Genomic DNA, 24,475 nt, shown 5'->3' with positions numbered 1-24,475 from the left:
GTCTCAGGTGATCCGCCCGCCTCGGCCTCCCAAAGTGCTGGGATTACAGGCGTGAGCCACTGGGCCGGGCCAAGATACACTTTTAAGGATGACGATCTCCATTATGTCACCACTGTACACATTAGACACAGGAAAAGTTCTCCTGTTCTAAGTTGTCTTTGGAGGCCATTAGAAGAAATATTCGTTCGAAGGTGGGAAGCTGTGCTGGGCGGGACTGAGTTCCTTAGGAGACGAGAAAGCCAAAAAGCCTTCCCCATGCCATGCCTGACGACCTTACTGGCTTCCCCTGACGTCCCTTTTCACAGCAACTGAAACCCACTTCCTGTCCGATCAGGAAGTAAGAAAGATTTTGGCTGTTAGCGGCTCCCGCGGAGAAATAACTGTAAAGAGTCCCCGTGCTGGAAACCTCCTCCAACACTAGAACTCAAGATCTCCTTTCCCCTACCTCTTCGGGATTCATCTTTAACTTATCATGGATACTGAGTGAGATAGTCGCGGTTAACAGACCGTTACATCCACGTCTACCCGGCAGACACTACAAGACCCAGAATACAGTTCGCTGCCTTCCGAAGAAAATAGCTCACGCATCCCAGCATGCAATGCGCTAACGAGGCAGCGAAGATTGTTTTTGTCCCGCCGAAACCGAGCAAAGCACGCTGGAACTTGTAGTCCTTGAGGCCCCTTCCTTAGGTCCTTCAAGCTACTCCGTCCGGCCCCGCCTATTCTCTGCTCTCCTGAACCTTTAGGCTCATCTCGGCCCATTTGAAGACCAGGAAGTTGATCAATCCCGAGGCTGCTGAGAGACGGTGGCGCGAGTGGGACAGTCGCCAGGGATGGCTGAGCGTGAGGATGCAGCGGGTGTCCGGGCTGCTCTCCTGGACGCTGAGCAGAGTCCTGTGGCTCTCGGGCCTCTCTGAGCCGGGAGCTGCCCGGCAGCCCCGGATCATGGAAGAGAAAGCGCTAGAGGTTTATGGTAATTAATTTTACCCGGCTCAGCATTTGGCGTTATAGGTGCAGGCCAGAGCTGAGGGGTGCGGGGATGATGGCCTCACCTGAGGGCTGGGAGGGGAGACCAGTTTTTTTTTTTTTTTTCTGGCCAGCTCTTGTCCGGGGCGTAGCAGGCACTTTCTTCGGGGTCCTAAGTCACGTGGGAGTGTGGGTCTTTCTGGGAACTGGACTCTGAAAGTAAACCTGGGGCAAGCCGACTCCGGAGGTCTTAAGAGCTTCATTCTCCACGTGTGGCCTACGTCTTAGTGACCATTCCAAGACTTGTGGGAAGAGCACAAGTCTAGGGTGCTTGGTTAGGAAGCAAAACTGGCCTGATTGCACTACTAGAGCCTCGTTCTCTGACTCCTGGACACACACTTTTGCTACCGCTGAGGGCACTTATAGGTGACAGTCGAGTTGGGGACTGGCCCAAGGTCACAGTCTCTCTCTCCGGCAAAGTCAGTAAGCAGAGGTCCCCGAAAGAAGAGAACGAGATTGGCTTCATGTAGCGAGGCCTTGTATACACACACATCACACACATACACACTCTTACATATTGTATATTAAATATTTTCTGTTTAACCCTTGGGGCCATCTTTATTGTACAAACAAGGAAACGAAGGTTTAAAGAACTACCTGGAGGTCACACTGCCAGTAAGGAGCAGCGCAAAAAAGCGAAGACTGTGCCTTCTGGCTCTAAACTTAATGCACTTTCCACCATTCACGACTGACTTACAACTGTTTTTTGTTTTTTAAATTATGTTGTATTGTTTTTGAAAACCGAAAAGACTGGATATAATATTGAGAGATCTAAACATAGAATACAAATATAATTCAAGTAAGGATTATAGGCCAGTAGAAGGACGCCAGGGTTAGGGAATACTTTGGGAGCTAATCTGGTTGACCTCTCTTAATGGAGGCAGGACTTACCTAATCAACCCCCAGGCAGATGATAATTATGAGTGAAATGATCTCCACAAAGCAGACAGACCACATCCCTGTCGTGCCAGATCTCTGTCCACATAATCTAGGGATGGTAGGGCAGTGGAGATACAACTTTGGAAGAGAGTGACTCTAGTCTTCAAACTGATACTGAAGGAAACCTATTTATGCAAAAATAGAGTATGTAATAGAAGGCCGTAGACTGAAAAAGAGATACAGAAATTCAGAGAAGGGGAGATACTAGTCTCTGACTGAGGGAATCTGGAAAGACTTTGAAATAAAGAGGAGTCACTTGAGTTGGGCCTCAAAGAATAATTAGGATCTAGATATGTAGAGGGTCAGAGGGCATACTAAGAGGAAACTTAAAAGTATGGAGATAAGAAGATAGGAAATGACAGATAGATGGGGCTATAGGATAGGGTTTGTGGTTAAAGGTGGAGATGTGGTTGAATATTGTTTTAGGTAGTGGGATACAATTGGATACTGAAGGTTTTAAATATAAATGAAGAATTTTAATATCAGTGCAGGGCTGTGGAAGAATGTTAGTCTGGGGAGTATGAGGAGAGCTTTCTTTTAATTTTTTTTTTTTTTTTTTTTTTTGAGACAGGGTCTCACTCTGGTGCCCAGGCTGGAGTGCAGTGGTGCAATCACAGCTCACTGCAGCCTTGACCTCCGAGGCTCAAGCCATCCTCCCACTTCAGCCTCCTGACTCACTGGGACTATAGGCATGCACCACCATGCCCAGCTGATTTTCGTGTTTTTTTGTAGAGATGAGGTTTTGCTATGTTACCCAGGCTGGTCTTGGACTCCTGAGCTCAAGTGATCTGCCTGTCTCGGCCTCCCAAAGGCTGGGATGACAGGCATGAGCCACCACACCCGACCCTTCTTTCTTTTTAAAGAAATAAAGCCAAACCTCTCAAATCTAGAAACTAGAAAACTAGAGAAATGTAATAAGGATGAGATTTAATTTCAGGGTTTAGTGGCATATAAAGAATATAATACAGTTAAATGAGCCTTATGGGGAGAAAGCCTAGTATGAGAGGCAGAAAATTCCTTTTCAGAAAACTCTGTTTCCCTAAGTCCCATGATAACACAGCTCTGTGAAAGAGAAACTTTATCCACTTTCTTTCCTGTATTTTCCAATTCTGTTTCTTTTTTTTTTTTTTTTTTTTTTATCCTGTCACCCAGGCTGGAGTGCAGTGACACAATTTTGGCTCACTGCAGCCTCAGCCTCCTGGGTTCAAGTGATTCTCCTACCTCATCCTCCTGAGTAGCTGTGATTACAGGCACATGCCACTACACCTGGCTAATTTTTATATTTTTAGTAGAGACGGGTTTTTGCCGTGTTGGCCAGGCTGGTCTTGAACTCCTGAACTCAGGTGGGTGGTCCACTTGCCTCAGCCTCCCAAAGTGCTGGGATTACAGGCATGAGCCATCATGCTTGGCAAAATTCTGTTTCTAATCAAGTGACAAGCCCAGGAGCAACTTAAAGAGAAAATAGTTTGTTCTTGTTTTTCCCAGTTGCATTTCTGATTACATATAATTTTGTGTGATAAATAATAGAGCAAAACTTCAGATTTGAGAACCTCAAGCATGTTCTATGTAAAGTTCTGCTTCTTTCCTTTCTACCTCACCATTTCTCCTTATTGTTCTCCTTTCCTTCATCTTTTTCTCCAGCCTCAGAGTAAGAAAGAAATCTTGTCTTTTCCAAGGCCAACCCAGACTCCTGAATTTTTGATCCCATTCCCTTCTGCTTATTTTACCAGTCTCCCTTCCTCCCCACTTATATTTTCAATTTCTCTTCTCAAAGTTGCCCTTATACTTGTCATTGTTCTAGCTTCCTTATAAAGTCACTGTCCTTTTCCTGTCCCTCCTTTCCCAGCTAAGGCCCTAGGAAGACATTTTCAGTTCCTGCTTGCTTCCCCTTTTGCAATCCAGCTTCAGCCTACCCCCTCTCTACTGAAACTGCTTTCTTACAGCTGACTGGGGTGACAAATGAAAGACCTGTTTTAGCTCTCATCAGCCTGAATTTTTCTGCAGCATTTAATGTTATTAACCATCCCTGTCTTTCTTTCTCTAGTTCTTTTTGCTTTTATTTCTCATTCTGATCCCTAAATTAGGTGCTTCGCATGGATCTGTTGGGTCTCTTTTTTCTTTATACCACTGATTCTCAGACTGGGTTGTACCTAAGAACAACCTGAGGAATTTTTAAAACTCAAGGCCAGCAAACCAATTAAATCAGAGTCTCTGGAATTGGGGCCCAGCATCAGTTTTTGTTTGTTTGTTTGTTTTTGTTTTTTAGACGGAGTTTTTGCTCTGTTGCCCAGGTTGGAGTGCAATGACGGGATCTCGGCTCACTGCAACCTCTGCCTTCTGGGTTCAAGTGATTCTCCTGCCTCAGTCTCCCAAGTAGCTGGGATTACGGGTGCCCAGCACCACGCCTGAGTAATTTTTGTATTTTTAGTAGAGACGAGGTTTCAGCATGTTCACCAGGCTGGTCTCGAACTCTTGACCTAAGGTGATCCACCAGCCTCAGCCTCCCAAAGTGCTAGGATTACAGGCCTGAGCCACTGCACCGGGCCTTGTTGTTTGTTTTGAAACATTCTTGGTAATTCCAATGTTCAGCCAAGGTTCTGCTTATTGTTTGTGAATCCTGTGGATTTAACAACCACTCTAGCTTTGGTGCTGTTTTAAACCCTATGCTACAGTTCACCGCTTGCTAGAAAACTCCACTGGATAACCCCTTAAGCACCTCAAAATCATTCTGTATGAAATTGAACTCATTTGCCCTATGCCCCACCCAGATGTCTCCCTTGTTCTGTTTCTTTTAATTCTGCCAGTGTTCTCCTAGGTGCTATTTTAGGCCTGGTGTTTTTAGCTGGTATCATTGGTTCTGCTTTTTAGTCTGAGTCTAGCAGCTGATGATGAGTTACCAACTGACAGCACAGTGTTGTCCATGTCACTTGTCTCTAACCTCTTGAGGACTCCCTATTGCCAGTAGCTGGCTGTAAAAGACACTTGATGGTCAGACCCAAATCTCATACTCTAATACTCCTTTCACTTATGCCTACTTCCAGGCAAACTAGGGTTCTTCTTCTTTACTTTCCTTCACTTCTTTTCTTTTTTTTTTTTTTTTTTGAGATGGAGTCTCACTCTTGTCGCCCAGGCTGGAGAGCAGTGGCTAGATCTCGGCTTACTGCAAGCTCCGCCTCCTTGGTTCACGCCATTCTCCTGCCTCAGCCTCCTGAGTAGCTGGGACTACAGGCATCCGCCACCATGCCTGGCTAATTTTGTTTTTGTATTTTTAGTAGAGACAGGGTTTCACCGTGTTAGCCAGGATGGTCTCGATCTCCTGACCTTGTGATCCACCCAAAGTGCTGGGATTACATGCATGAGCCACCACACCCAGCCTTTTTTTTTTCTTTTTTTTTTTTTGAGACAGGGTCTCGCTCTGTTGCCCAGACTAGAGTGCAGTGACATGATCTCTGCTCTCACTGCAACCTCCGCCTCCTAGGCTCAAGCGATCCTCCTGAGTAGCTGGGACCACAGGCCTGTACCACCACACCCAGCTAATTTTTGTGTGTATTTTTTGTAGAGATGGGGGGGGGGTCTCACTATGTTGCTGAGGCTGGTCTCGAACTTCTGAGTTCAAGTGATCTTCCTGCCTTTGCCTCTCAAAGTGTTTGGTTTACAGGTGTGAGCCACCATGCCCAGCTACTTTCCTTCACTTTAAATGTCAAATATAATGTTACCTATTTTTCAAGGTTTTATTCAGATTCCACTCCTATGAAGCCTGATACCACATTATTTCAAGCTGAAAGTTATTTCTTCCTCTTGAGCTTCCATGACACTGTTTCCATTCTTACTATGTTTTCTCTGCAATGTCCAATTAGAGAAACTGGATATGGTCTTATAGTAATCCAAGAAAACAGTTTTCTCAAGAGGAAACCAGTAGTGAAAATTTCTGTCAGAAACCTGGGAGTTGCTGTAGTATTGGCTTAAATGTAAGAGAAGTCAGTGCTTAAATTAGGCCTGGCAAAATCATCTTTATTTAGAATAGTCATTTTTAATAGAATATCTTATCTCTGATGATTCTTTAGATTTGATTAGAACTATCCGGGACCCAGAAAAGCCCAATACTTTAGAAGAACTGGAAGTGGTCTCGGAAAGTTGTGTGGAAGTTCAGGAGATAAATGAAGAAGAATATCTGGTTATTATCAGGTTCACGCCAACAGTACCTCATTGCTCTTTGGCGACTCTTATTGGTAAGTTTTTATGTGCATACATGTATATTTATATAAATTGTAAATTATTCTTGCTGATATTGACCCATAATAACAATTTGTGTCATTGTTGAAAAATCATACAGTGTATGTATTACATTTATGGTTTACAGAGTATTTTTGTGTATTCATCTTCTGTAGTCCTCACAATTAGCTTGTTGAGTTAAAATATTATTATCTTCATTTTGCAGATGAGGAACCTGAAGCTCAGAGAGTTTAAGTGACTTGCACAGAATCAGGTAGCCAGGAAATGGTGAAACTAAGGCTCATACCCAGATTTCCTGACTCCAAATCTGCTTCTCCTTTAGTTATGTCAGGTTGCCCCTCCCAGGTATACATGCTCACAATTAATGGAGAGTGCATATGGGCCAGTGCTTTTCCTCAGTTGTGGAGGTTGGAGTCGGTGGTGTCAGACTAACATTGCTGCCATCACCATCTCCTTTCAGTGACTCTTCTGCCTTCTACATAGTATGGGCAGAAGTCCTGTTAGGAGGCTGGATTCCCAGTATTTTGGACTTGTTAGCAGGTACAGTAAGTGTCTTTAAACATATGCTTTGTTATAAAGGGATTTTATTTCAAACCAAATGTTCATGAGTAGGGGATTGATTAAATAATCAGTGATAGTGAATGTAAACAGTGGAATACTATGCAGCTATAAAGAATGAAGAAGCTCTGCATGTACTGATATGGAGAGATCTCTGTGACATACTGTTAAGAAATAAAAGCGGCCGGGCGCGGTGGCTCACGCCTGTAATCCCAGCACTTTGGGAGGCCGAGGCGGGCGGATCACAAGGTCAGGAGGTCGAGACCATCCTGGCTAACATGGTGAAACCCTGTCTCTACTAAAAATGCAAAAAATTAGCCGGGCGAGGCGGCGGGCGCCTGTAGTCCCAGCTACTCGGGAGGCTGAGGCAGGAGAATGGCGTGAACCCGGGAGGCGGAGCTTGCAGTGAGCCGAGATCGCGCCACTGCACTCCAGCCTGAGCGACTAAGCGAGACTCTGTCTCAAAAAAAAAAAAAAAAAAGAAAAAGAAAAAAGAAAAAAAAGAAAAAAAAAAAAAAGAAGAAGAAATAAAAGCAAGTATCATTTTGCTATCATTTGTGTAAAAGCAAAAATATACATTTGTATTTGATTGCATATGCCTGAATAATATTAATACATAAATGAATAGCTATAAGGGTGTTAGCGGGTAATAGTGGTGGTGGGAGCCGGGCAGATGGGGGAAAGGGTGGGAGGGAGACTTTATACCATTTTATGTTTTTACATTTTTGAACCATGGGACTATCTCACCTATTAAAAATCAACAAGTTTATAAAAAATATTGAAAAGGTCACTATTTCATTATTATTTCCACTATTGTGATTTCTGTCTTTTCTCACTGGTTGACCTGGGTTCCCTCTATTAGTGGTTTCCACCGTATAGGCCACATCTTGAGGTCTGTGAATCCATAGGTATTATTGTGGTTATTAAAATCCCATTGCTGACTGCACTTGGTGGCTCACACCTGTAATCCCAGCACTTTGGGAGGCCAAGGTGGGTCGATCACTTGAGGTCAGGAGTTCGAGACCAGCCTGACCAACATGGTGAAACCCTGTCTCTACTAAAAAAAATACAAAATTAGGCCGGGTGTGGTGGCTCACACCTGTAATCCCAGCACTTTGGGAGGCCAAGGCGGACAGATCATGAGGTCAGGAGATGGGTAACACGGTGAAACCCTGTCTCTACTAAAACTACAAAAAATTAGCTGGGCATAGTGGTGGGTACCTGTAGTCCCAGCTACTCGGGAGGTTGAGGCAGGAGAATGGCATGAACCCGGAAAGCGGAGTTTGCAGTGAGCTGAGATTGCGCCACTGCACTCCAGCCTGGGCATCAGAGTGAGACTCCATCTCAAAAAAAAAAAAAAAAAAAATTAGCCGGGCATGATGACTCACACCTGTAATCCCAGCTACTTGAGAGGCTGAGGCAGGAAAATCACTTGAACCTGGGAGGCAGAGGTTTCAGTGAGCTGAGATCATGCCATTGCACACCAGCCTGGGCAACAAGAGCAAAAACTTCATCTCAAAAAAAAAAATTCCCGTTGGCATGGCGGCTCACGCCTATAATCTCAGCACTTTGGAAGGCTGAGGCAGCAGATCACTTGAGGTCCGAAGTTCAAGACCAGCCTGGCCAACATGGTGAAACCCCATCTCTACTAAAAATACAAAAATTAGCTGGGCATGGTGGCACGCACCTGTAATCCCAGCTACTCAGGAGGCTGAGGCAGGAGAATCGCTTGAACATGGGAGGTGGAGGTTGCAGTGAGCTGAGATTGCGCCACTGCACTCCAGCCTAAGTAACAGAGCAAGACTCTGTCTCAAAAAAAAAAAAAAAAAATCTCATTGCTAGAAAAAAACATTACTAAATGTTGAATGCATGATTATTTTTGGTCATTGGACAATTTGTGAATGAGCAGATACTGAAAGTACTGCTGTGGGTGTTGTGGAGGGGGTGTCTTAAAATATTTTGACATATGAGCAAGAGTTCTTAAATAGAGAGTTCAAGAACCTATAGCAAATTTATTTATTTATTTATTTTTTGAGATGGAGTTTGACTCTTGTCGCCCAGGCTGGAGTGCAGTTGTGTGATCTTGGCTCACTGCAACCTCCACCTACAGAGTTCAAGCGATTCTTCTGCCTCAGCCTCCCAAGTAGGTGGAATTACAGGCGCCTGCCACCACGCTTGGCTAAATTTTTTGTATTTTTAGTAGAGATGGGGTTTCACTATTTTGGCCAGGCTGGTCTCGAACTTACGATATCAGGTGATCCACCCGCCTCAGCCTCCCAAAGTGCTGGGATTACAGGCATGAGCCACCATGCCCAGCCAGCAAATTCATTTGTTAAATTAACATTTATTTCAGTTATACAAGTAACATGTTTATTGGCAGTAATTTTGATACCCCACAAAAACATAAAGAAAAAAATTAGCTATTATGAAAGAATGTGGCTGGACTCCTATGTGGGAGGCTGAGGCAGGAGAATCGCTTGAACCCGGGAGGCGGAGGAAGCCGAGATCATGCCACTGCACTCCAGCCCAGGCAACAGTGTGAGACTCCGTCTCAAAAAAAAAAAAAGAATATATGCTCTGGGCTAAAATTCCAGATCTATTGGCTGTCCTGTATTGTGGGCTTGGGCAAGTTACTTGACCTTTCTAAGACCCAGTTTCCTTATCTGTAAAATAGGAATAATAAGGATATCTGTAGAGTTGTAAGAGTTAAGTAATAACATGAAATATCTGAATTATTTTTCTCATTAAATATTTCTTTTTTTAAACTTTTGTTGTTGAGACTGGGTCTCACTCTCGCCCAGGCTGGAATGCAATGACATGATCTCGGCTCACTGCAGGCAGCCTCCACCTCCCGGGCTCAAGTGATCCTCCCTCCTCAGTCTCCTGAAAAGTTAGAACTTCAGGCAGGCGCCACCATGCCTGGCTAGTTTTGCCATGTTGCCCGGGCTGGTCTCAAATTCCTGGGCTCAAGCAATACACATGCCTCAGCCTCCCCAAGTGCTGGGATTACAGACATGAGCCACCATACCCGGCCATCATTAAATATTATTTAATTATATAGTTATAGGTTACATGCTAATCATATTGATACATCGTAAGTTTTGTAACCATTTGGACTACTTCTAGCCTTTTGCAATTATAAATAATACTGTGATGAGCAACTTTATTTTATTTTATTTTTTGAGATGGAGTCTCACTTTATCGCCCAGGCTGGAGTGTAGTGGTGCAATCTTGGCTCACTGGAGCTTCCACCTCCCAGGTTCAAGTGATTCTCCTGCCTCAGCCTCCCAAGTAGCTAGTATTACAGGCATCCTCCACCATTCCCAGCTAATTTTTGTATTTTTAGTAGAGATGGGGTTTCACCATGTTGGCCAGCCTGGTCTCGAGCTCCTGACCTCAAGTGATATGCCCGCTTCGGCCTACCAAAGTGCTGGGATTACAGGTGTGAGCCATCGCGCCTGACCGGACAACTTTATGTATAAATTTTTTTTTTTTTTTTTTAATTTTTTTGAGACAGAGTCTTGCTCTGTCGCCCAGGCTGGAGTGCAATGGCACGATCTTGGCTCACCACAACCTCCACTTCCCAGGTTCAAGCAATTCTCCTGCCTCAGCCTCCTGAGCAGCTGGGATTACAGACATGTGCCACCACACCCAGCTAATTTTGTATTTTTAAAATAGAGATGTGGTTTCTCAGGCCGAGCGCGGTGGCTCACGCCTGTAATCCCAGCAATTTGGGAGGCCAAGACGGGTGGATCACGAGGTCAGGAGATCGAGACCATCCTGGCTAACACGGTGAAACCCCATCTCTACTAAAAATACAAAAAATTAGCCGGGCGAGGTGGCAGGCGCCTGTAGTCCCAGCTACTCGGGAGGCTAAGGCAGGAGAATGGCATGAACCCAGGAGGCAGAGCTTGCAGTGAGCCGAAATCGCGCCACCACACTCCAGCCTGGGCGACAGAGTGAGACACCGTCTCAAAAAAAAAAAAAAAAGATGTGGTTTCTCCATGTTGGTCAGGCTGGTCTCAAACTCGCAACCTCAGGTGATCTGCCCACCTCGGCCTCCCAAAGTGCTGGAATTATAGGGGTGAGCCACCGTGCCTGGCCTTGTATAAATATTTTTATATATCTCATTATTGCCTCAGGATAAATTCCTATACGTGGAATAATTGGGTTAGATTATGTACGTATTTTGAAGCCTTATGGTATATATTGGTAAATCCCTATTTGGAAGTTTATACTCTTTGATGCAGGAGTTAAGGAAATAATTTTATAGAAGAAAATATTCACCAGACGTGGTGGCCCACACCTGTAATTGTAACACTTTGGGAGGCTGAGGTGAGAGGATCACTGGAGCCTAGGAGTTTGAAACCAGCAATCTCTAAAAAAGAAAAAAAAAAAACATGAAAAAAATTTGAATAAGTACAAATTGCATCATGATTGCAGTTATAGAAATATCAGGAGAGTGCATGAAATAAAAATAACTGTTCTGTAAGGGTGCTAACATGAGATTATGGTTGGTATTTCAGATATGTACAATTCCTGAAGAAAGTTTTGTCTTAGCCCTTTTGTTATGGATTTCAGCTAAGACCATTGGCTTTTTATTTTTATTTATTTATTTATTTATTTTGAGACAGAGTCTTGCTCTGTTGCCCAGGTTGGAATGCAGTGGTGCTATCTTGGCTCACTGCAACCTCCGCCTCCTGGGTTCGAGCAATTCTCGTGCCTCTGCCTCCAAGTAGCTGGGATTACAGGCACGTGCTACCATGCCCAACTAATTTTTTGTATTTTCAATAGAGACGGGGTTTCCCCATGCAAACTCCTGGCCTCAAGTAATCCACCCGCCTTGGCCTCCCAAAGTGCTGGGATTACAGGTGTGAGCTACCACGCCCAGCCTATTGACTTTTTAGAGAATTGTATAATAGTGTGTCATAGTAGTTATGTTCAGTCAACACAGCTGGAAAACTTGAGAGAGCCCTTTGTCTCTGATGTGTTAAGAGATACTCCTCCCGAGCTGGTAGTCCTAGCCCGGAAAGGTGCCTGAGTAAGAGTATCACCTATTCAGTGTTACCTTGGTATGTGATTGACAAGACTCCAAGGGAACAAGAGGGGTAAAGCAGGGAAACAAGTTGATAATCATTTGTGGTGACTTATTCCAGATAAGAATGGCTGAAGGCAGCTGTGGTCCAATGGGAAGGGTCATAGGGTTTGGAGGTCAGAAGGTGTAGGTTTGGGTTCTACCTCTGCCACTTGTTAACTAATTAATGTTAAACAAATCACTTACCTTGGGTTCTTGGCTGTAAAATGAAAATTATAAAATAGTATAAAATAGTATTAGCTGTTTTTATACTATTATTGTACACTTGTGTGTCAGGTACTGTTTTAAACACATTATATAACAAGTTATTCCTCATAGCAACCCTATATATTGTGATATTATTATATTTTTTAATATTATTATTATTATTATTATTATTACTTTTAGAGATGGGGTCTTGCTATATTGCCCAGGCTGGTCTTGAACTCCTGGGCTCAAGCAATCCTCCTGCCTTGGCTTCCCAAAGTGCTGGGATTACAGGCATGAGCCACCTTGCCCAGCTGATACTATAATACCTGTTTTACAGATAAGGAAACTGAAGCTCAGAGAGGTTAAGTAACTTATGCAGGATCATAGCGAGTCTGTAGTGAAGCTACTTTTGAAACCTAAAGTATCTCAATTATGCTGTACTACTTCTCTTGAGGATAATGATGCTCAAAAAAGTGCTTTGTGAATTGTAAAACACCTACCAACAGTGACTAAAATACATGAGGATATTCAGACAGTACACAGATAACAAATTAAGGAGACAATGGTGGGGCCAGGCGAAGAGGAACTCTCCCAAATATGCTTTAAGGCAGATCCTCTGAAGAGACACCCTCTTAAGGAAATGATATATTTTCTTTAGAATTCTCTAATATTTATTATAGAACTACTGTATTCAAGACTGTAAGAGGCCAGGTGCAGTGGCTCACGCCTGTAATACCAGCACTTTGGGAGGCCGAGGCGGGCAGATCACTTGAGGTCAGGAGTTCGAGACCAGCCTGGCCAACATGATGAAACCTCGTCTCTACTAAAAATACAAAAATTAGTGGGTGTGGTGGTTTGCTTCTGTAGTCCCAGCTACTCGGGAGACTGAGACAGGAGAATCTCTTGAACCCGGGAGATGAAGGTTGCAGTGAGCTGAGATCTTGCCACTGCACTCCAGCCTGGGCGACAGAGCAAGACTCTGTCTCAAAAAAAATAAATAAGTAAATAAAGACCCCGTGGCAAGCACCACCTCATTATATCTCATCTACTCCTTTTCCCTGTTTTGGGAATTTTTTTTTTTTTTTTTGAGACGGAGTCTCGCTCTGTCGCCCAGGCTGGAGTGCAGTGGCCGGATCTCAGCTCACTGCAAGCTCTGCCTCCCGGGTTTATGCCATTCTCCTGCCTCAGCCTCCCGAGTAGCTGGGACTACAGGCGCCCGCCACCTCGCCCGGCTAGTTTTTTGTATTTTTAGTAGAGACGGGGTTTCACCATGTTAGCCAGGATGGTCTCGATCTCCTGACCTTGTGATCCGCCCGTCTCAGCCTCCCAAAGTGCTGGGATTACAGGCTTGAGCCACCGCGCCCGGCCAGGGATTTTTAAAAAAATTCTCTTAGAAAACGAAATGGTACTTAGAAAACCAAAACCAAGTTATTACCTCCCTAAAAGATAAGTAGTCTAACAATTATATCTTGCTGTATTGCTGTATGGTTTGAGGTTTTGTTGATGTGTCTTAGCATGGGATGATAAACTGAACTTCAGTGGAACTTTTTTTAAAGAAGTTACTGTATTTGTACCTTGCAGGCATAAAGGATTACAAATTTGAGAGCTTTTATATGGCCCTTTTAAAATGGCTTTGACTTGGTTTTATTTTTTTGTGTGGCCTGGCCTGTTGTGGGGCATTTTAAAAAGTTAATTGAATTGGCCAGGTGGGGTGGCTCATGCCTGTAATCCCAGCGCTTTGGGAGGCTGAGGCACGTGGATCACTTGAGGTAAGGAGTTTGAGACCAGCCTGGCCAACAAGGCAAAACCCCATCTCTACCAAAAATATACATAATTAGCTGGGTGTGGTGGCATGCACCTGTAATCCCAGCTACTCAGGAGGCTGAGGCAGGAGAATTGCTTGAACCGAGAGGCAGAGGTTGCAGTGAGCCGAGATCGCACTCCTGCACTCCAGCCTGGGTGACAGTGTGAGACTCCATCTCAAAAAAAAAAAAAAAAAAAGCTTAATGAGTTAATTGACTTTTGCTGGAAGGCCAACTAATGTAGTAAAAATGGCCTGGGCTTTCTAGTGGTCATAGGTTCCAATCCCAATTCTGCCACTATTGTAACTCAGTGACCTTGAGGAAGTTACATTGTGACCTTGGTTTAAAAATTTGTAGAAGGGGGTTAGTAATAGTTTATTGGATTATCCTAAGGAATATGTAAGATTATATAGTAAATGTCCTTGTGTGGTGCCAGACTCAAAGGAGCTCTGCTCTGGATTGAGCCAAAGCTGTTTTCAGCGACTATGTTGTATGGGGGCACATAAACGAAGCTATATGCTTTTTCAAGAACCAATAAGAAGCAATAAAGAGATTACTGGAGGTATTTTTTTCCCTCCACAGGGCTGTGCTTAAGAGTAAAACTTCAGCGATGTTTACCATTTAAACATAAGGTAAGAAAGATGTGTTTTTGTTGTTGTTGTAAAACAGCTTTGTTGAGATATAATTCACATACCACACAATTCACGTATTTATAGTGTACCATTTCAGTGGTTTTTGCTTGTCTGTTACTCATTTGCTTATCTGTTATTCAGTTGATGGACATTTAGGTTGTTTCTACTTTTTGTCTATTATAAGTAATGCTGCTATGAACATTCATGTATAAGTTTTTGTGTAGGCATATGTTTTCATTTCTTTTCCACCTGTGAGTGGAATCGCCCAGTCCTATGGTAACTCTGTGGTTAACATTTTGAGGAATTGTTTGTTTTCCACAGTGGCTGCAGCATTCTGCAGTCCCACCAACACTGTATGAGGGTTCCCACTTCTCTACATCCTTGCTAACATTTATTATTATCTTTGATTATAGCCATTCTAGTGAGTATGAAGTGATGGTTTTTTGTTTTGTTTTTGTTTTTGTTTGAGTCGGAGTCTCACTCTGTCACCCAGGCTGGAGTGCAGTGGTGCCATCTTAGCTCACTGCAACCTCTGCCTCCTGGGTTCAAGCGATTCTGCTGCCTCAGCCTCCTGAGTAGCTGGGACTACAGGCGCCCGCTACCACGCCTGGCTAATTTTTTGTATTTTTAGTAGAGACGGGGTTTCACTATATTGGCCAGGCTGGTCTCCAACTCCTGACCTCGTGATCCACCCGCCTCGGCCTCCCAAAGTGCTGGGATTACAGGGGTGAGCCACCACACCCAGCCTTGTTTTTGTTTTTGAGACAGTCTCGCTCTGTTGCCAGGCTGGAGTACAGTGGCGCAATCTCGACTCACTGTAACCTCCTCCTCCAGGGTTCAAGTGATTCTCATGCTTCAGCCTCCCAGACAGCCGGGATTATAAGCATGTACCACCATTCCCGGCTAATTTTTTTTTATTTTTAGTAGAGACAGGGTTTCACCATGTTGGCCAGGCTGGTCTTGAACTCTTGGCCTCAAGTAATCCACTGCCTCGGCCTCCCAAAGTGCTGGGATTACAGGCATGAGCCACCACACCCTGCTGTCATGGTGGTTGTGATTTTTACTTCTCTGGTGGCTAATAATGTTGAGAACCTTTTCATGTGCTTTTTGGCCATTTGTATATCTTTGGAGAGCTGTCTATTCAGATCCTTTGCCCATTTTAAAATAAGGATGTGTTTTTATTATTGAATTATAAGAGTTCTTTATATATTCTAAATACAAATCCCTTATCAGATATGATTGGCAAATATGTTCTCCCATTCTCTGTGTCGTCTTTTCAGTTTCTTGAAGGTGTCCTTTACAGTACAAAAGCTTTACATTTTGATAAAGTCTCATTCGTTTTTAATTTTTTTACTTGTGCTTTTGGTGTGATATCTGAGGAAAATGTTTTTAACCCTACTATTGAGCAAGAATATGGATATCACAGTTAATTCATAGTAATTGGTTATAACTCATGAATGATTCAGGCTTGTCTCTTACTGCCTTTTGTAATTGCTGGGCAATTATGCCTTCTCTATCTTGCTGCTGCCAAGCCTTTACACAGAGTACCCTGTCTAACTTGGAGTTCCTTTCCTCCCATCTCATATGTTCAAATCCTACACATCTTTTTTGTTTGCTATTGAGACAGCGTCTTGCTCTGTCTCCCAGGCTGGAGTGCAGTGGTGTGATCACTGCTTACTGCAGCCTCTATCTCCCAGGCTCAAGTGATTCTCCCACCTCAGCCTCCCAAGTAGCTAGGACTATAGGCATGTACCGCCATGCCTGGCTAATTTTTTCTTAATTTTTGGTAGAGATGAGGTCTCTCTTTGTTGCCCAAGCTAATCTCAAACTCCAGGGCTCAAGTGATCATCTTGCCTTGGCCTCCCAAAATGTTGGGATTATAGGCATGAACCACTGGCCTGGCCAAATCCTACCCACATTTTAAGGCCCAGTGAAATACTTTTTTTATTTTCCATGATGTCAGTCCTGATTTCTTCTCTTTTTTAAAATGAATTTTTATTTATCTTTTTAAATTTCTTTCTTTTTTTATCTTTAATTTTTTTTTAAATTTTTTTGTATTCACCTTTCCATACTACTAGTCCTGATTTCCATAACTAAACCTATTTCTTTTTTTGAATTGCCATAGCTCTTTCTTTTTTCTTTCTTTTTAAAGACAGAGTCTCACCCTGTTGCCCAAGCTGGAGTACAGTGGTATGATTACAGCTCACCGAACCTTTGATCTCCTGGGTTCAAGTGAGCCTCCCTCCTTACCCTCCCAAGTAGCTGGAACCACAGGCATATGCCACCATGCCCAGCTAATTTTATGGTGACAGAGTCTCACTATGTTACCCAAGCTGGTCTCGAACTCCTGGGCTCAGGCAGTCCTCCCACCTCAGTCTCCCAAAGTGTTTGGGATTATAGGCATGAGCCACTGCACCTGGCCCCATGGCTCTTTCTTTGTCTTCTGATGTAGAGAGTGTTATTTTCTAACTTGTGTTCTAACTGTTTAATTTTCATCTTCCCTCCTGGACTGTCAGCTGCTGCTGCTTTTTTTTTTTTTTTTTGTGATGGAATCTCGCTCTGTTGCCCAGGCTAGAATGCAGTGGTACGATCTAGGCTCAGTGCAGCCTCTGTCTCCTGGGTTCAAGCGATTATCCTGCCTCAGCCTCCCAAATAGCTGGGATTACAGGCGCACACCACCACACCCAGCCAAATTTTTGTATTTTTAGTAGAGCCAGGGTTTCGCCATGTTGGCCAGTTTGGTCTCGAACTCCTGACTTCAGGTGATACACCTGCCTCAACCTCCCAAAGTGCTGGGATCACAGTCATGAGCCACCACACCTGACCAGCTGTCAGCTTCTTGAAGTCAAGATTCATAAATGATACATCTCTGTGTTCCTGCTATGATCTTATACATATTAGCAGCTCAATAAATATGTCTTAAATTGAGTAAATTAATAAATTATAATACTAGTGGTTTATGATGCCCTGTGAATTTTATTTTACTTTGCATTTTTAACTGTTTTAATTACAGTGTTTAACTTTTTATTTGGAATTAAAATAATGAAAGAAAAGAAATAAAATAGTGAAGAATAGTACAAAGAAATTACATATATCCTTCACCCAGATTCAGATTCACTAATTGTTAACATTTTGCCACATTTGGTTTATCATTAATTTCTGTCTATATATGTACACACACACACACACACAGTTTTTGGAAATGTTTGAGTGCAGATGTAATGCCCCGTTACTCTGAATACCATAGGATGTATTTCCTGAAAACAAAGACATTCTCTTACATTACCACAGTATAAATTTCAAAACCAGCACATTGATACAGTACTGTCATCTAATCTACAGCATATATTCAAATTTCCCCTGTTGTCTGGTAACATCCTTCATGGTGGTCCCTCCTCCTGGCTCTGGTCCTCTACCCATCACACATTGCATTAGTTGTCATGTCTTTTAGTCTCATTTATTTTGGAGTAGTTCCTTAGCCTTTGTTTCATGATCTTGATAGTTCTGAAGAATGTAAACCAGGTATTTTATAGATTGTCCCTCAAATTGAGTTTTCAATTTATGCATTGAAATGCATAAATTGCATTTTACGGTTAGATTCAGTTTATGCATTTTTGGCAAGAATACTGAATAAATGTGTTCTCATTGCATCACATCAGAGGCCTATAAATTCAGTTTGTTCCATTATTGGTGACAGCTCCCCTCATCAATTGTTTAGTTACCCCAAAATATAGTTCATATAGGAATAGCTGCATAAATGCTGCCTCTTCCCCTTTATCATTTTTAGAATAATGAGTCCTGCATAAATTTATACTGAAGTAAATCGGTATAGAGTGATTCTATACCTGTTGCTTTGCGGTCTAGAATAAGAGTAGGAGAAAGGTGTTTTGTTTTGTTTCGTTTTGTTTTTTTTGAGACAAAGTCTTGCTCTCTCACCCAGGCTGAAGTGCAGTGGCACAATCTCAGCTTACTGCAACCTCCGCCTTCCAGGTTCAAGGGATTCTCCTGCCTCAGCCTCCCGAGTAGCTGGGACTACAGGCGCATGCCACCAGGCCTGGCTAATTTTTTGTATTTTTAGTAAAGACAGGGTTTTACTATGTTAGCCAGGATGGTCTCGATCTCCTGACCTCGTGATTCACCTGCCTCGGCCTCCCAAAGTGCTGGGATTACAGGCGTGAACCACCGCGCCCGGCCTGTTTTGTTTTTTTAAGGAGATTGGGGCCAGGTGCAGTGGCTCACGCCTGTAATCTCTATACTTTGGGAGACCTAGGTGAGCAGATTACTTGAGCTCAGGAATTCAAGACCAGCTTGGGCAATATGGCGAAACCCTATCTCTACAAAAAAAAATGGAGACGAGGGAGGAGAGGGGAGGGAGTGTGGGAGCTGAGGTGGGAGGATCACCTGAGCCCAGGAAGTCGAGGCTGTAGTGAGACATGATCGCGCCACTGCACTCCAGCCTGGGTGACAGAGTAAGACCTGTCTCAAAAAAAAAAAAAAAAAAAAGATTGACCTAGATGACCTTTAAGGTCCCTTTTAACTATAATAAGTTATGATTTTTCTCACTCATGAGAAATATCTCAGTAGTAAATAAGTAAATAAAAATTAGTTCATCTGTTCCAGTGTTCTCTGGAAAGTAGATGTCTTTATTCCAGCATACTGTCTTTACCACAGGATTTGCAATAATTTTGTAGGTTGTCTCAGAAGCTCTGGGTCTTGGAGGGTAGCTCATGTCTATGGGTGCAGCAGGGCCAGGAGGGATAGCTTAACCAGTATTATACTTGAGAATAAATTTAGCAAGATAATAATGAATGAGAAAAGAAGGATGCTGAAAACTGTATATTGTGATCCCATTTTTGTAAAACAAGCAATGTGAAGAAACATCCAACCCTGGTGTGTGTGTGTGTGTGTGTGTGTGTGTGTGTGTGTGTGTATGTAAAATCTGTGTAAGATTATGTGGGTATAGAGAAGAATATGGAAGAAACCACACTAGATCATTATTGTAGATTTCCTGGGTCAGTCGCAGGGCAGCAGGAAGTTTAGATACCGAGTTGGGAAGAAGTAGAGTGCAAAGAGGGATATTCTTAAGTAAAACAACATATATGAGATCTCATTTGTGTAAAATGGTATTTTTGTGTATTCATAAAAAAATTAATGGAAGTACCACTGGCAGGCCTTTCCCAGGTGACCAAAATAAAAAATCCTACTCATTTTGGTCCTTTTTTTTTAGAGAAGGATGTGGGAGGCTTGTCCCTAAGTCTCTGATGTTAGAAACAAGATTTGGGGCTGCTGGGCACAGTGGCTCATGCCTGTAATCTCAACACTTTGGGAAGCCGAGGCAGGTGGATCACCTGAGGTCAGGAGTTTGAGACCAGTCTGGCCAACATGGCAAAACCCCATCTCTACTTAAAAAAAAAAAAAAAAATTAGCTGGGTGTGGTGGCATGCGCCTGTAATTCTAGCTACTTGGGAGGCTGAGGTAGGAGAATCGCTTGAACCCAGGAGGTGGAGGTTGCAGTGAGCCAAGATCACGCCACTGCACTCCAGCTTGGGCAACAGAGTGAGACTCCATCTCAAAAAGAAAAAAAAACAAAAAACAAAAAAACAGGATTTGGGCCCTCATCCCTAGATGTGTGAATTTACTGTACATTCCACTTCACTCTCTTATCTTAGAATGCGCTAATGTTTTTTCTTTTACTTTTTTTTCCCTTTCCAGTTGGAAATCTACATTTCTGAAGGAACCCATTCAACAGAAGAAGACAGTAAGTAAATGTTAAAACATAATTGAAAAATAATTGAAAAACAACTTCAGATAGTATTTGGATCCAATATCTTGGATATTGGATTCTTCCGCCAGCCAAGTATCTACTGGGTTACTTTTAAAAAAGTACATAATTAGTTATTAGCTCTTCCTTCCTAGGTGAGGAAACCTAGGCATTTCAAAGTAGTAATTTTTGCAGTGGACTCTTGAGTGCGCTGGAGCCCATGGATGTTGACTGATTTGGGCCAGTGGCTACACATCTGTAAAGAATATCCAGCGCTAGGGACCATGACTTACGAGCTCTAAGTAGGCTTCTTTTCTTTGGTGGCAGGATAGAAAGAGCTGTGTACTTGAAATTGAAAGTCTAGCAAGTAGAGCTTTAGTGAATCTTGGGGTAGGTGCTGTCTCTCTGGGTTAGTATATTAGAATGGGAGTGGGTTTTATATAGAGGACCTCTGGCCTACAGAGAGAAATCAATCAGTAGCTACTTAAAAATAGCAGAAGTGGGGTTTGGGAAAAGCAAAAGACAAAATGTTCTGTATGAGCCATGTGTTACCTTAAAAACAGAATTTTAATGTTTTTAATCTACAAATGATAGAGTGCAAATAATGAGAAATACATTTAAAAGGCACATTATACTTAAGTTTCATCACTAAGTAAATTGAGAAGGTGGGAAGAAATAGCAGAGGAATGGAAGAAAGAGATAATAGAGGAAGGGCGACAGTGAGATAGATACCCAGAAGACTCAGAAAGGCATGCACAGGGCTGGAGAGAGACACACAAAATCTCCTACATAAAAGAGAGCTCTAGAGAGGGAAGCCTGCTGCTTCCAGAGGAACAGCCCATCCAGGAAACTTTTTAGGTACTGTCATGAAAACTATTAAAAACCATGTCCTATCTATAGTTCTAGACATGTAGATTATTATACTCTTTGTGACTTGAATTTCTTTAAACCCCATGAGCTGAGGGCTTCTACCTCTGATTTAGAAAATAAGAATTTAGGTACCGTAAATCCACTCAGGTTATCCTTTTGAAATTCCTTGAATGATGAGATTTTACAACAGCAATAATATTAAACCTTATGATTCTTGTTTTACATTTAGTAAATATTTACTAAGTGCCTTCTATGTGTGGGTACAGTTCAGCCTTTGAGATGCATTCCTGCCTTTGTGGAGCCTACATTGTAGTAGGAAGAAACTAAATTGAAAATATTTTCACAGGAATATGTGTATGTTTGTGTGTATTCTACATGAGACATTTTAGCAGCATCCCAGAAAACTCAATCCACATTAAGAATATAGTTGTCTCTCTTTTGAACTCTTCTGTTAAGAGTGCTGTTAGCTAATTACAGAAAACGTAATGGGCCAATACCTTTATTATATGAAGATCCATTCAAACTAATTTTAAAAAAAGATCTAGTAGATTAACAGAAAGAGACATGAACAGGAAATTCATGCAAGAAGAATTAATATATGCACATGGAAAATGTTCTATATTCCTATTAGTCAAGGAAATGCAAATTATAACAATAACATTGAGCCGTTTTCTACCTCCTGTTTTATGTATGTATATGTGTGTATTTGTTTTTATTAAATAATACCAGCTATTGCCCGGGCATGGTGGTTCACACCTGTAACCCTAGCACTTTGGGAGGCCAAGGCGAGAGAATGCCTTGAGGCCAGAATTTGAGGCCAGGATTTCAAGAGTAGCCTGGGCAACATAGTGAGACCCTGTCTCTACAAAAAAATTTGAAAATTAGCCACGTGTGGTGGCTCATGCCTGTGGGAGGCTGAGGCAGGAGGATCTCTTGAGCCCAGGAGTGGGAAGTTACAGTGAGCTATGATTGCACCACTGCACTCAAGCCTGGATGACAGAGCAGGACCCTGTCTCAAAGGATAATAATAAGAATGATAATACTACCAGGTATTGCTGCCAAACTGATAGCTCATGTATTGGTGTTGACAATATAAATTGGTGAGTAATTTTGGGAAGTAAATCATTGATATGAATCACACCATAAAAATATTCATACTCTTAAAAAAATCCCATTTTTGAGAATATTTCCAAAAAGAAGGCTATATGTTTAAAGGTATTCATTGTAGCATAGTGTTCATAATTACTTTAGAACACTTAAGACTTTTACCATGTTGGCCGGGCGCGGTGGCTCAAGCCTGTAATCCCAGCACTTTGGGAGGCCGAGACGGGCGGATCACGAGGTCAGGAGATCGAGACCATCCTGGCTAACACGGTGAAACCCCGTCTCTACTAAAAAAAATACAAAAAACTAGCCGGGCGAGGTGGCGGGCGCCTGTAGTCCCAGCTACTCGGGAGGCTGAGGCAGGAGAATGGCGTGAACCCGGGAGGCGGAGCTTGCAGTGAGCTGAGATCCGGCCACTGCACTCCAGCCTGGGCGACAGAGCGAGACTCCGTCTCAAAAAAAAAAAAAAAAAAAAAGACTTTTACCATGTTAAATAACCCTGCAGTTTAAAATACAGGCTTAAGGGATGAAAAATAGCAATTTTCAAAATTGTATTTACTCTGAATATAACTGTATAAAAATATATGTATGGACAAAGACTAGAAAGAAAAAAATAGATGTGGTAAGTAGTAGAATTCTAGTAGATATTTTTCTCTTAAGTCTGCCTTCTAGATGGGAAATTACATTATGAGTAATTAGCCAAAGACAGCTTTAAGTTCTCAAGGAGTTCAAGTTTTTGTTTCAGCAGACTAATAAAAATACTGTCTGGCGCTGTATATTGACACAGTTCTTCTGCTAACTTTTGTCTGTGTATTTTTCAGTCAATAAGCAGATAAATGACAAAGAGCGAGTGGCAGCTGCAATGGAAAACCCCAACTTACGGGAAATTGTGGAACAGTGTGTCCTTGAACCTGACTGATAGCTGTTTTAAGAGCCATTGGCCTGTAATTGTTTGATATATTTGTTTAAACTCTTTGTATAATGTCAAAGACTCATGTTTAATACATAGGTGATTTGTACCTCAGAGCATTTTTTTAAAGGATTCTTTCCAAGCCAGATTTAATTATAAGGTAGTATCTAATTTGTTCAATGTATAACATTCTCAGGATTTGTAACACTTAAATGATCAGACAGAATAATATTTTCTAGTTATTATGTGTAAGATGAGTTGCTATTTTTCTGATGCTCATTCTGATACAACTACTTTTCGTGTCAAATATCTACTGTGCGCAAATGTACTCAATTTAAATCATTACTCTGTAAAATAAACAGATGATTCTTGTAACGACTCACTGTTTTTATTGGATTGTAAATTCCAGTGTAAATGTCAACTCCTAAAAGATATCTTCAAAGGTTTATTTTTGCTGATTATTTTGTAGAATCAGAGATGTGAGAACCAAAAGGAACCCTTAAGATTGGGCCTACCTTCCTTCCAAGGAGAGTCCTGGACCCCTTCATAGATAAGGAACAAATGTGGAGAAGGCTAGATGGCATACACAGTTTTGAAGATCAAGAAGTCCACCAAAGAAGTTTTGATTAAACCAACCTAAATGTATGGTCTGCACTTTATTTGTACTTCATTTGGTTTGTTTTAGGGGTTAATGGTTATGTGACGTATAGTAGCCTCGAACATGGCCCCCATGATCCTCACTTGCTGGTATTCATGCCCTTGTATAGTTTCCTTCCATATTGAATTAGAGCTGATGGGTGTGACTAATACAGAATAACAGAAGTGACAGTGGGTGACTTCTGAGGCTAGATCATAAAAGGTATTGCTGTTTTCACCTTAGTCTGTTGGATTGCTCATTCTGTGGGAATCCAGCTACTATGTCAGAGAACTCAAACCACCCTGTGGAGAGTTCCACGTGGAGTGCAACTGAAGTCTCCCAGCAACAACCAGCGCCAGTTTGCAAACCATGTGAGTGAACTCCTGAGCCAGAACTGCCTGGCTCCCAAAGTCTGGACCCAGGCACTGTCTTGGGTGCCAGGGACACAAAGATAAATCAGCCATTGTCTGCCCTGGAGTTCATACTTATCAACCTATACCTTCAGCTTCTCTCTGTTCTAGGCAGTGAGTGATTCAGGCTCAGTCTTATCTGGTGCCTGAGTTAGCCCTGGCCAAGTAGAAACAGAAGCCAGGCAGCAGGTCCAAAGACAAAACCATGCCTTAGGGACTGTCTGGTGAGGACGCTACTGACATGCAACTCCAAGTGGATTATTGCTACAGGAGTCACCTGAGCTGCTGGTCCTGCTGCTCCTGGAAGCT

The 24,475-nt window shown here is 42.5% G+C and overlaps 1 protein-coding gene across 2 annotated transcripts; it reads left to right on the top strand.

Annotated features, from left to right (window-relative positions):
• The first annotated feature begins 612 nt into the window (after positions 1–612).
• On the top strand, positions 613–23,490 carry CIAO2A (cytosolic iron-sulfur assembly component 2A). Of its 2 annotated transcripts, XM_025390143.1 has the most exons (5): positions 613–973; positions 6,030–6,194; positions 14,425–14,474; positions 20,187–20,232; positions 23,031–23,490. In XM_025390143.1, exons 1-5 carry the CDS (start codon positions 850–852, stop codon positions 23,126–23,128), a joined length of 483 nt encoding a protein of 160 aa, XP_025245928.1. In that variant the 5' UTR covers positions 613–849; the 3' UTR covers positions 23,129–23,490. The 2 variants fall into 2 exon arrangements, with proteins under 2 accessions (XP_025245928.1, XP_025245929.1); XM_025390144.1 differs by lacking the exon at positions 14,425–14,474.
• Positions 23,491–24,475: the final 985 nt, after the last annotated feature.

This window comes from Theropithecus gelada, chromosome 7a (genome assembly GCF_003255815.1).
Source record: "Theropithecus gelada isolate Dixy chromosome 7a, Tgel_1.0, whole genome shotgun sequence".
Classification (NCBI taxonomy): domain Eukaryota; kingdom Metazoa; phylum Chordata; class Mammalia; order Primates; family Cercopithecidae; genus Theropithecus; species Theropithecus gelada.
This window is presented reverse-complemented; position numbering and strand designations above follow the sequence as displayed.